Consider the following 13,292-nt stretch of genomic DNA (forward strand, 5'->3'; position numbering starts at 1 on the left):
AAGGCCCTGAGTTCAACACCAGCACTGCAAAAAAGAAAAGAAAGAAAGAAAGACAAAAAAACTAAATAAACTATAGAACTAAATGATATAATCAATAATTTAGACTTAGCAGACATATATAGACTATTTCATCCATCAACGAGCAAATATACTTGTTTCTTGGCAGCACATGGATCCTTCTCTAAAAGAGACCATATCTTATGCCATAATACTCTTAGTAAATACAAAAAAATGGAGATAATACCCTGCATTCTATGAGATCATAATGGACTGAAATCAGAAGTCAATTATAAAATAAAGGGGCTGTGGGTATAGCTCAGTTGGTAGAGTGCTTGCCTTGAAAGCACAAGGCCCTGGGTTCAATCCCCAGTACTGCAAAAAAAAAGAAAGAAAGAAACTGGAGACTAAATAATGCATTATTGAATGACAAATAGTAGAAGAAATCAAGGATGAAATGAAAAAATACTTAGAGGTAAATGAGAATACTGATACAACATACCCAAATCTCTGGGACACTATGAAGACAGTCCCAATAGGAAAGCTCATTGCATTGAGCTCATTTATTAAAAGCATAAAAAGTCAACAAATAAATGACTTAACGTTACATCTCAAAGCCCTAGGAAAAGAAGAACAAATCAACACCCAAAACAGTACAAGACAGGAAATAATTAAAATCAGAACTGAAATCAATGAGACTGAAACAATTGGAAAAATTGACAAACAAAAAGTTTGTTCTTTGAAAAAAATCAATAAAATTGATAACCCCCTAGCCACACTAACAAAGAGAAAAAGAGAAAACCCTGAAATACGTGACGAAAAAGGAAAGATCACGATGGGCACAACTGAAATACAGAAGATAGTTAGAAACTATTTTGAAAATTTATACTCAAATAAAATAGAAAATATTGAAGTCATTGAAAAATTTCTAGAGACATATGACCTACCTAAACTGAATCAGGAGGTCATACGCGATTTAAACAGAACAATTTCAAGTAATGAAATAGAAAACACCATTGAAAGCCTACCAATTAAGAAAAGCCCAGGACCAGATGGATTCTCAGCCAAGTTCTACAAGACCTTCAAAGAAGAATTAACACCAATACTCTTCAAATTATTCCATGAAATAGAAAAGGAGGGAACCTTTCCAAACTCATTCAATGAGGCTAATATCACCCTGATACCAAAACCAGACAAAGACACATCAAGGAAAGAAAACTTCCTTCATCAATATTCTTGATGAACACAGATGCAAAAATTCGCAATGAAAAGATAGTACACCATGATCAAGTGGGGTTCTACCTACAGAAATCAATAAACGTAATTCATCACAATAGTAGACTTAAAAACAAGAATCATATGATCATCTTAATGGATGCAGAAAAATCATTAGACAAAATGAGCACCACTTCATGTTCAAAACACTAGAAAAACGAGTAGTAGTAACATACCTCAACATTATAAAAACCATATATGCTAAAACCTTGGACAACATAATTCTAAATGGAGAAAAATTGAAAGCATTCCCTCTAAAAACTGGAACAAGACAAGGATTCCCTTTTTCACCACTTTTATTCAACATTTCCCTTGAAACTCTAGCCAGAGCAATTAGACAGAAAAAAGAAACTGAAAGTATATAAATAGGTAAAGGAGAACTCAAACTATCACTATTTGCCAATGATATGATTCTATATTTGGAAGATTCAAAAAATTCCACCAAAAAACTTCTAGAACTAATAAATGAATTCAGCAAAGTAGCAGGATATAAAATCAATACCCATAAATGAAATGCAGTCTTATACATCAGTAATGAATCTACTGAAAGAGAAATAAAGAACACTACCCCATTCACAATTGTCTAAAAAAAAACGTACTTGGGAATCAATCTAACAAAAGAGTTGAAAGACCTCTACAATGAAAACTACAGAACACTAAAAAAAACAAATAATTGAAGAAGACCTTGGAAGATGGAAAGAACTCCCATACTCCTGGATAGACAGAACTAATATTGTCAAAATGGCCATACTACCAAAAGTGTTATATAAATTTAATGTAATTCTTATTAAAATTCCAATGATGTTTTTCATAGAACTAGAACACACAATCATGAAATTCATTTGGAAAAATAAGAGACCCAGAATAGCCAAAGCAATCCTTAGCAAGAAAAGCGAAGCAGGAGGCATCACATTACCAGATCTCAAACTATACTACAGAGCTATAGTAATAAGAACAGCATGGTATTGGCACCAAAACAGACAGGTAGGCCAATGGTACAGAACAGAAGACACAGAGACAATCCCACATAAATATAGGTATCCCATATTAGACAAAGGTGTCAAAAACGTTTACTGGAAAAAAGATAGCTTGTTCAACAAATGGTGCTGGGAAAAATGGAAAGTCACATATAACAAAATGAAATTAAACCTTTATCTTTCACCCTGCATGGAACTCAACTCACAGTGGATCAAAGACTTTGGCACTAACCAGAGACCCTGTGACTACCTGAAGAAAATGTAGGCCCAAATCTTCACCATGTCGACCTAGGACCTGACTTCCTTAATAAGACTCTTAAAGTGCAAGAAGTTAAATCAAGGATCAATAAATGAGATGGACTCAAACTAAAAAGTTTCTTTTCAGCAAAAGAATCAATAATATGAGAAGAGAGTCTACAGATTGGGAGAAAATCTTTACTACATGCACCTCAGATAGAGCACTAATCTCTAGGATATATAAAGAACTCAGAAAGTTTAACACCAAAAATCCCCCACCAAATAACCCAATCAATAGATGGGCTAAGGAACTGAACAGACACTTCACAGAATAAGATATACAATAGATCAACAAATATATGAAAAAATGTTCAACATCTCTAGCAATTAGAGAAATACCAATCAAAACTAAGATTTCACCAATAAATGTTGGTGAGGTGTGGGGGGAAAGGTACACTCATACATTGCTGGTGGGAATGCAAAATGGTGCAACAATTATGGAAAGCAGTATGGCGATTCCTCAGGATACTTGGAATGGAACCACCATTTGACCCAGCTATCCCACTCCTCGCTTTATACCCAAAGGACTTAAAATCAGCATACTACCGAGACACAGCCACATCAATGTTTATAGCAGCTCAATTCACAATAGCTAAACTATGGAACCAACCTAGATGCCCTCTGACAGATGAATGGATAAAGAAAATATATATATGTCATACATATGATGGAATATTACTCAGCCTTAAAGAAGAATGAAATTATGGCATTTGCAGGTAAATGGATGGAGTTAGGGAATATCATGCTAACTGAAATAAGCCAAACCCAAAAGACCAAAGGTTGAATGTTTTCTGTGATATGCAGATGCTAATTCACAATGTGGGGAGATAGGGAAGAATAGAGTTTCTATATATTAGGTAGAGGGGAGTGAAGAGAGGGGAAGGGGTATGGGGGTAGGAAAGATAGTAGAGTGAGACAGACATCATTACCTCATGTACATGTATGACTGCATGACCGATGTGATCCTGCAATATGTACAATCAGAAAAATGAGAACTTACACTCCATCGATGTATGACCTATCAAAACGTATAAATGCATTCTACCGTCAGGCACAACTAACTAGAACAAATAAAAAATGAATAAAAAGAAGTACATTAAGCAAATAAGAGTCCGAGAGGTGCTGTACATGGCAGAAGTCTGGGTGGCGGGAGAGGCTCACTTCCCGGCCCCAGCCCAGCCCTGCAGATGCCACCTTGACATCACTGCTCCTTATTCTGTCCTTCCCTGAGGACAGTCAGCTCCTGGGCAAGAGGGTCCTGCCTGGTGCCCAGCACACAGTGACCACCCACAGCACCTGCCTGAGCTGTGCCACCAGCCCTGGCCCTCCCGCAGACAGGGGTGTGTGCTGGCCTAACCCGAGGGTGACTTGCTCATTGCCTCCTGACGGCCAGGCAGGGACAGTGTGCTGGCCCTCTTGCATCTCGCTGCTCACACGGATTCCAGTGGCTGCCCTTGGCCGCCCAGGTCTCTGCAGACCCTGCTTTAGGCCTGGACAGAGGAGCGGGGAGGCCAGCTGGGTGCAGGCTAGTCCTTGCAGGGGAAGGGGCCTAGAGTGAGCCTCCCTCCATACTGAGCCTCAGGGGACTGGTGCAGTTTCAAAACAGGCTGAGACTGACTGGTGCTGCCCCCCACTGCCACTCAGCTGCACCCCGCACGCCCCGTCAGCGGGGTCCCAGAGCAGGGGCCTTCCTTGGGTCACGCTTACAGTCAGGGCCAGGCACAGCTCCTGCAGCGCCCGGAAGGAGGCCCAGTCACTCAAGTCACCCCCTTGTCCACTCGCCGACTTGGTCAGCACACGGCCTGAGCTCCGCTCTGCAGGACGCGCGGACACTACCCTGTATTGCACCCCGCCTCCCCTCGGTAACCTGCAGTCGGGGACTGTACTTCCCTGAGATGATACCGAGCCCCGCAAGGCTGCCTGGTACTGCTGTTCTCATCTCCCGCCAGCCCCACGCGTCCGGCTCTGTGGATAAAACGCAGGAGTCTCCCTCCAGCCCGTGGGGCCTGATGCGACCTGGTCCAGGGAAGCGGATTCCAGAGGGAAAGTTTCCATGACACCACGGAGGGAGTAAAGGGTCCCCTGACTGCCTCTGACCTGGGCTACGGAAAGCTAGTCTCTCCCAGAGAGAGACAGGTAGGGCAGGGCCTGCGGGCCCAGGAAGGGCTTCAGCTTGGGTGTGCTCCAGGTGCGCACTGTGGAGCGGCCGGTGTGCCCGAGGTGGGGGTGGACAGGTGGAGCACAGGCCGGCACGCGCTCGCTCAGTCAGCCATCCGTGTGTGCGTCTCACTTGTGCACGTCAACACACTAAAGGATCTCCCAAACGCCCTCCTCTCCTCCCACCTCCTGTCCTAGAGTCCAGTTGCTCCTGTCCACGGCCCGCATCACCCAAGGCCCGCCTCACCCACTGCCAGGAGGCGAGCTCCCGAGAGCTCAGCCTGGAGCGGCCCCTGGCCAGAGGTCTCAGCCCTCCACCCTGGCCCCTCCCAGCCCTGGGCACTGAGCACTCTGCCAGGCTGGCTCCCTTGCCATGGCGTTCCCTCCGCCTAGAGTGTCACCTTCGCCTTCAGCTGTCCTATCTTTGTCCTTTCCCTGTCTCCCCCAGCTGGGCTGCCCTGCTCCTTCTCCTGGACACACGTGTGCCCGCGGTCCTGCCCGGGCAGAGGCAGGAGTGTGGGTGTGTGAGACGGAGCCCTTGGTTGACGTCCCGGAGCCTGTCCGTGGAGGCCTTCCCCAACTTCCGGCAGAACCGCGGGGTGCGCTGGCGGCCGGCACGGTTAGCACTCAGACTGCTCACGGTGGCTGACATCTTGGCGTGTCAGAGGGATCCTTCAGGCAGGGGGGTCGGGCCGGGAGACTCGGAGGGGCTGCTGTGCCCCGGGAGGAAGTGTCAGAGAAGCAGTTCAGCAGGCCGCCTCCACCTCCAGGGCTGGTGTGGGCCTGAGAAGAGTGGAGCACAGAACCCGTGAACAGCCATGAACGGCGGAGCCTCCCGCAGAGCACGCGGCAGCTTCGAGAAAGAAACGCTTTTTAAAAAGCAGGAGTCAAGTCACCACTGGATCAGGGGCCCGCCCCAAGGTTGCATGTGGCTTCATGGTTGCTCACAGGGGTGGCTTCGCCCCGACAAGGAAGCTGCTGCCCACAGCTGGAACCATCAGATGGCCAGCCTCCAGCACTGCGGTCCCATCCTGCCTAGGCCTCTGCGGAGGCTCTGGGTGAGGCTGAACAACAGCAGGAAGACTCGCAGCTCCTGTCTGGAGTTGGTGAGAGGCCAGTGAGGAGAAGGCCGGCCAGCCATGTCAGCTGAGCACCTGCCACCACCAGGGGCTTCTGCTGAGACTTCCCAACCATCCTACACGGTGAGAGCAGAGCTGACCCCATGGTGCGAGACCGGAAAGGAAGGCTGAGACAGGCGAAGACCCCCTCCAAGGTGTCGTGAGGAGGCAGTGGCAGCGCTGCCCGCGGTTCACTGGGCCCTGCCATCTTACATAGTCACTGCCTTTTCTATTTTTAGTGCCACACCTTACTCAAACTGCCCTAAGAGGAAAGGTCATCAGTGACTCCTGAAACTGAAACGCCATGGGAAGAGTGTCTCCTTCTTCCAGGTCCCAAAGCAACACTGCACTGAGGCCAGCACACTGACTGGCCTGTTCTGGGTCGTGCACCCCTTTAGGGTGGTGACGAGGGGGCCGCCCCTGAGCTGGGTGGACAAGGATCGGGAGGATGGTGTGTGGATTTACTGGAGCTGCCATGGTAAATATCCTAACCGGGCAGCTCCAATGGCTGACAGGCTGCTCCCTCAGCTCCGGGGCCAGAAGTTGGAGGTTTAAGTGGCCGGGGGCTGGTCTCCTCAGGACCGCTCCCCTTCCTCCTGCTGTGTCCTGATCTGGTCTTCGTGCACACGTCTGGGGCCTTTCTGTGTGTCCACATCTCCTTTTGTAGGTCAGACTGGACTCGGGCTCCTGCTGAGGACCACATTTAACTGACCTCTGTCCCCCAGTGCGGTCACACTGAGGCACGGGGAGTGAGGACCACAACAGTGGGCCCCCAAAAGATGCTCAGGGTGGTGGCACCCCAGGGAGGATGGCTGGGGGACAAATGCAACAGGTGATGGACACCGCTGTGGCCCGACCATCCTCTTCACAGGGCCGACAACTGTAACAGGGAGACGGGGGCATCTCCCCTGGTTTGAGGGAAGAAGCTAAGACAATGCCAGTCTGCAGCTGGAACAGGGCTGTGAGGTGGCCCCCAACCCTGGGCCAGCAGCAGTGTCCACTTAGGAGCGTGGACTCTGACTTCTTTGTCTTCCACGTCCTTCCTCATTACGTCCCTCGTTTCCCGTATCTTTGGGGCACGCGGAGCATATTCATAATACTAATTCCACTGTCCCTGTCATTTGTGCTACTGTTTCTCCCGCCTGCTGCAGGGCTGTTTTCCTGCGTCTCTGCGTGGCTGATGTTTCCTGGGAGCTGGGCATCATGACTTTTATGTTGTCAGGTGCTGATTTCACTGGATTCTTTAAGACGGCCTTGGACTTTGTTCCAGCAAGCAGTTAAGTTCCTTGGGCTCAGCTTGGTTCTCTGGAGGTTTGCTTCTAAGTTTTATTATTTCCTGGGTCAGGGTTTCCTCTCCTCGCTGGGAAGGTGTGATCCTCCAGAGGACTTGCCTGTGCCCTGCATATTAGGAGTTCTTCCCACTGGGGCCCTGGGAATCCAAACTACTGCTGGAGCCCTGAAGCTATTTGGGGCTGGTCCTCTGGTGTCCTGCTGCTGCTGGCCTCAGCACTTCACTGTGCACAGGCACAGGTCCCTATTCTGTCAGAGGCTTCTGCAGATCCTAGGTCCTGTGGCAGCTCCCTGTCCTGGGACTCTGGCCTGCACATGCTAGTGGCCTTGGCTTCTTGCACTCTGATCCCTCTTTACTGAGTGAGATCAGGGCTCCGCTGATCTGCCGGTCCTATGCTGCAGCTCAGATGCTGCCTCCATGAAGCAAGTGGGGCAGCTGGGGGCACCTCATGCCCCCTCCTCTTGGGGACTGAAGTCCGGCACTACTTGATGTCCAATATGGAAAGCCACCGTATCATCTGGAGTCCTTGTGCCACGCTCTGCTACCACCATTTCATGAGATCCTCACAACAGCCCCCTAGAAGTCACTCCAGGTTAAAATGAGGGCAGAGTAACTTTTCCAGGCAACTTTCCCAGAACTGGGCAGCGATCCAGTTCTTGCCCACATTGCCTGATCCTCCCCAGCGTGGTCAAGGGCCCTGAGGCCCAGGGCCAGGCCTTGCAACCTGGATTCAGGTGCTTCCATTCCAGGAGCGCCTGGTGCAGCGGTCCCGGCCCCCAGTTCCTGGCCCTTTCCTGGGTGCTCCGTGCAGCAGGGACTGCTTGGTCGGCATTTATATTCAGTGTCACGTTTGCCCACAAGGCACATTGGCAACAGCACACAGTGTCTCCCACTTAACAGCTCCACGGAACTGGCTGAGGTCCAGTGCCCGTAATCATGGCAGAGAAGGCCCAGCACATGCCTGAGTGTGGAGACAGAGCTGGGGGAGTGGGCCAACCCAGCAAAGGGCTTCGGAGCCGGGTGTGAATCTCAGCCTCTTTCCAACTTCGACTTTTTAAACAACTGCAAACAGAAAAAGTAGAGAGGAAACACTCACGGACCATCGCCTGCAGTGAACGTTTCACCTCATCTTTTACCTTAAAGTAGACGATCAGCACAGTACAGGTCACTTCTAAATGTTCCAGCATGCGTCACTAAAATGTAGGGGCATTCACACGATTTCACACCTAACAAAGTAAATACCGCCTAATGTTGGTCCGTAGTCAAATTCCCTCTTGTCCATAACACCTTTTAGAACTGGATCATCAGAAGCAGTTCCAGTAGTGCACAACAGGCTGTGCACTGTTTTCTTTTGCAGGGCTGGGAATGGAACTTAGGGCTTCAGACAGGTTAGCCAAGGGCTGCACCTCTGAGCTACACCCCCATCCCCAAACAGGGCTTTGCAAACTTATCCTATTTCTTTTGTCTTTTGAAACCTAGAGCAGTTCTTCCCCCTACCCGGCGTTCAGTAATACTGACTTCTAGAAGAGACCAGAGCAGTATCCGATAGGATACCCCACTTCCCACGGGCTGTGCCTCTCCTGGCATCTCTTAACTCCTCTCTTTCTGATACTGGAAATCAAGTCTAAAGTCAGGAGGGTCCATCCCTGAGCTGTGTGACACTGTGCATTGTGACCCACGTCTGCTCATCTGATATGATGTCCAGATCTGTCACTGGGTTATCGGGGCAGCCACCAGATGCCTCACTGTCAGGCTGTGTTCAGGCCATCTGAGTGACAAGCAATCTGGTCCCGCCCCTCTGTGCAAAACACCCTCACATCCCTGCTGGGGTCTCATCTGCTCTCTCAACACAGCCACCAGCTCCCAGTGCTGGTGTTTTCAATCTACCTCTTGAGTTGCATGGTGAATATGTAAAAAAGTTTCAAATAAGAAACTGTCAAGAATTGAAACTGCAATATTGTAATATTATTGATTCTTCCCTACATGGGGGGGTGCACTGGTCTGAACTCCTGCTGACAGGAGGACTGGACCACCGGCAGCCCCCGCATTCGTGGGTGGTCTGTATCCTGGCTTGCTGCCCTGTGGTTGCGTTAAGATGGGGACTGGCTCTGGTTCAAGGAGCCCCGCGGGGTCCTTGTAGGCAGTTAGCACAGGTGCAGTGCCAACAGGTGTGGCTGAGACCTGTAGCCAGGTCATGTCAACCCAGGAGTTCAAATGACCACTGGCCAGTACTGACCTCATACAACCCCAGGGCAAGGAGCCAGAATCACGGAGCTGCAAGATGAGCCCACAGGGCTGGGAATATAGCTCAGTTGGTAGAGCGCTTGCCTCTCATGCACAAGGCCCTGGTTCAATCCCCAGCACTGGGAACAAAAAAAAAAAAGAAAAAAAAGAGACCACTGCCCAAGCCAGCCAAGGGACACTGACGAGTCCTCTCAGAGCTGCAAGGACTGTGGCCACAAGTACAACTTCTCAGCCATGCCTGGGCACACATGGCAGTCATGGGACCACACTGACCCAAACACATGGTCCACAGTCCCCCTTGAATTTTAAAATCTTGATTTATAAACGTATGTATATCAGAGTGAAAGTGGCAACTGTTTAGAAATGAGAGCCATTTCTTTACCACTTGGAACCTGGAGGGAGAGGCAGGTGAAGACAACCCTAGTCAGGTTGCCGACACATAGCCACGTCTCCTGGGATCCTCAGTGAGAGTGAAGTTGGTGTTTCTGCTCCTGATTTTTATACAGAGGATGTAAGAGCATTAGAACCCTCAGGTTTAAAAGCAGGAAAATGGCCAGAAACAGGAGGCCATGGCAAGGTAGGCCTCTCCAGAGTGTGAGTCTCAGGTCTTTCACTACAACAAGCAGTGTTCCCCTACCCAGGCAGAACTGATAGGGGCATGGAGGAGAATTGAAGAGAAAGTTAATAGTCACTGAAATCTGCCCTCCTGGTTCTCTCTGCAGAATTCCAAACTCCTAGTGAGACCTAGAAGTTCTCTTCCTCTGCAGCTCACTGTTATTTCCTTTTGTTCCCCTGCCCATCCACACCAGCCTTTCAGTTCCTAGAAGGCTTTGTGTTTCTTCCCACCCCAGGGTCTTTGCACATGTGGTTCCTTCCCCAGTTCAACTAGCTGGTTTTTGCTTATCATCAGTTTGGGCTTAGGGAGTTTTCTCAGGGAAGACCTTCCAGATCAAAAATAGGCCCGGCCATGCATCTGGGAGTATCTGCTTCTTCTGTCTAGCACCTTCACAGCTGGCTTCTCCTTCCAGGGCCACTCCCCCAGGGTCCCAGGCCTTAAGTTTCTGGTTCCCAGAGAAGGCTTGAAGTGGATGAGTGACACTGGAGGGAGGTGAGCCCGCTGCTCCCCTCTGCAGGAGGTAAGTTCCTTAGCAGTAAAACAGGCTGAACTTTCTACGGATCTGGAATCTGTGGCTGAGCTGCCAGAACTCTCACGTCCCACTTGTCCTCTTGCAGATGGCAAGACCCTGGCACCCCAAGGTTCCTGCAGTACTTTGAGCTGCATTCTGGGCTGACTGCTCTGGCCCAGGTGGCCCTGTTGGTGGCTGATGTGCTTTCTTTCATCCCTCACCTGGGTTCCTCCATTCTTGGAGGCGCCCAGGCTGTGCAGGCGTCACTGGTTCTTGGGGGCGTGGAGAGGACACCCCGCACACACTCCACAAAACCAGCTACTCCGTCCAACCAGCTCCTTCACTGAGGCCACGTCCTTTCTCCTTCTCTTGGCTTTAATCTAGTCTTCCTTATAGTTTTAGTGTAAAAAGAAAAACAGGTGTGTTAACATTTTCCTCGGTTTAGAAATGAGATGCGCTTTGGCGTGGGAAACAGCAGGACGCAGGACGGCTCTCCCGCAGGGGAGACGTGGAGGTTCCCAGGGGTTTTGCTGCCCCTCGGGCTTGGCTGCACTTCCTCTTGGGCTTCTGCAGGCCTCCGGGTGGGCTGCCCTCCTCCTGGCCTCTCTGGGTTGCTGCCCTCATGCAGAGCTCAAGCCCGAGCTTGCTCCCCGGAGGTCCTGGCCCACTTTCCGACCTGGTCCGCACACGAGGCTCACTGGCCCGCCTGGCGCTCGGGCAGAGGCTGGCGCTGGCTTCTCGGTCGTCGAGCGAATGAACGCGCCCCGCGCTCCGGCGGCCCCCGCCCGGGACCCCCACCCGCGCCCGGGCTCTCCACCACGGCGCCGGCGGCACGCTCGCCCCACCCGACGGCGCCGTGGTCCCACGGCGGCACCCTGTCCCCGGACCAGCTGGCCGGGGGCTGGGGGCCGGGGCACCCGCGGAGGCGAGGGGCCGCCCGTGCTCCTCGCCGTGGCCGGGCCCGGGCGAGCGGGGCGGGCGCGCAGCCCGCGGCCGTCCCGCCTCTCGCCGGCGCTCCCGGCCTTTCCCATCCGGCCCGCGACGCTCCGCCCGCCCCGTCCCACATGACGCCGCCTCCGCCGCAAACTTTTTCCTCCCATCCTGTCGCGGCTCGGAAGGGATGGAAGATGGCGGCCTAGGCGCGGAGCGTCCTGCGCGGCGGCGGCTCGGCGGGCGCGCGGCACCATGACGCGCTGGGTGCCCACCAAGCGGGAGGAGAAATACGGCGTGGGTGAGCGGCGCCCGCGCGGCCGGCTCCCCGGAGGGCGGCGGCGGCGCTCCCGGGGCGCGCAGGGCGAACGGGCGCGCCTCTCCGCGGGCTCCCGCGACCGCCGGCCCCGCGGGGTCCCGGGCCGCCGCCGCGCCCGCGGGGCCGGGTCACGGTGGCGTGCTTTTCCGCCTCTTCGGCGAACTTGGGCGTCCGGGGCTCGGGGTGGGCAGAGTCAGGTCGCCGCGCTCAAAACAGACTTCTTCTCCCCCGCGGGGAGTGGCCGCGCCACCCGCGCCGGCCGGTCGCCCCTGCGTGCCGTTGGGGGTCCTGCCCCGGCCGAGGGGGACCCTGGGCCGCCCGGCGTCCCCGAGGCCTGGAGGCCGGCCCGGGAGAGCGAGCCCTGGTTTTGCCCCGCTCCCCTTTGTCGTTTCCTGAGGCGGGTGAGGGAGTCGGGTTGCAAGTTTGTGTTTCGACCCGAGCGCGCATTCCAGAGAGCGCGCCTTCCCTCGCGGCAAACAGACCCGGCCGGCCGCCCCGCGCCCCCGCGCCCCCCGCGCCGGCCTGCCGAGGCCTGCGGGCCCCTGCCTGCCCGCCGCTCGCCCACCGCGTGCCGCGTCTCGCGCGGCCCCGGGGATCCCGGGATCTTCCAGCGGCTCCCAGTCTGCCTTGCCTCTTGCCGCACAATCCGCAGGGGACCTTACCCTGCTCCCTCACCCGGCCACACCTGCCTGACATGCAGGGCCCTAGTGAGCTGGCCTTTCCGCCCAGGGTCGCCCCCTTGGCGCCCTGTCACAGCAGCTCTGCCCGCAGCTCTGCCCAGAACTTCGGGCCACCCTCTCTGCTTCTTGTCCTCTCACCCCCCTTCCTCCTCCGCTCATGTCCTCGAGGCTTTCTCCTTTCTGTGAACTCCAGGTGTTTCTGCTAGGTGTCCCTAGGCGGTGGCCAGGGAACAGAGCTGGGAACCTTCGTCCCCTCTGGGCCTGCTCCCAGCTTGTTCTGCATTTGGGGCTTACGGGTCTCCTTGCTTAGGAGCACTGCGGCTGAGCTCCCACTCAGGAAAGGAGGCACAGGCATTCCCCAAGGTCCACCAGGAGCAACCAGCAGCCCCCTCAGTTTCCATGTAAGGGAGGAGGGTGGAGATGGAGAGTCCAGCTGAGAGAGCTTCAGGGGACAGACCTGCGGTGGGGACCCTGGGGTGGGCATGTAGGGGGACTGCCTCTGGGGCTGGGAAGGTAAATCGCTTGTCCTGCTTTACACCACTAGTATTCCACAGGCCCAGGACATGAACCTAGTCCCAGGGTGCTCACACTCAGCCCTGCTGTGTGCCAGCTGCCACCATGTCCTGTGCTCATGGGACAGGCAGACCTTCTCTTTGGGACATAACATTTTGAAAGAGACCTTGGTATTTTCTGTGATCTCTGGGGGCCATGTGGGTGAGTTGGTGAGTGTCCCGTAGACACTTCTAGAGAAGACCAAAGGGAGCCCTCCCAGATCAGGCCAGCCGTGGGCCAGGACCTGGCTGTGACCTTCCCAATTGAGTCACGTGCCTTCCAGAAGATTCTCCATCCATCAGGGTTGTGACTTCTAACATCACATTTC

At 53.0% G+C, this 13,292-nt stretch overlaps 1 protein-coding gene and 1 non-coding gene across 3 annotated transcripts in view; both read left to right on the top strand.

Moving 5' to 3' along the window:
- The first annotated feature begins 304 nt into the window (after positions 1 to 304).
- On the top strand, positions 305 to 378 carry Trnas-uga (transfer RNA serine (anticodon UGA)). Its single transcript has one exon. It is a non-coding gene; the product is annotated as a tRNA-Ser (tRNA).
- An 11,187-nt stretch (positions 379 to 11,565) lies between these two features.
- Dock1 (dedicator of cytokinesis 1) overlaps positions 11,566 to 13,292 on the top strand; it is a 455,412-nt gene continuing 453,685 nt past the window's right edge. For both annotated transcript variants that reach the window (XM_047551998.1, XM_047551999.1), the window contains exon 1: positions 11,566 to 11,714. In XM_047551998.1, coding sequence (XP_047407954.1) covers positions 11,669 to 11,714 — 46 coding nt within the window. In that variant the 5' untranslated portion in view covers positions 11,566 to 11,668. The remainder of the gene's footprint in view (positions 11,715 to 13,292) is intronic.

This window comes from Sciurus carolinensis, chromosome 5 (assembly GCF_902686445.1).
Source record: "Sciurus carolinensis chromosome 5, mSciCar1.2, whole genome shotgun sequence".
In the NCBI taxonomy this organism is placed as follows: domain Eukaryota; kingdom Metazoa; phylum Chordata; class Mammalia; order Rodentia; family Sciuridae; genus Sciurus; species Sciurus carolinensis.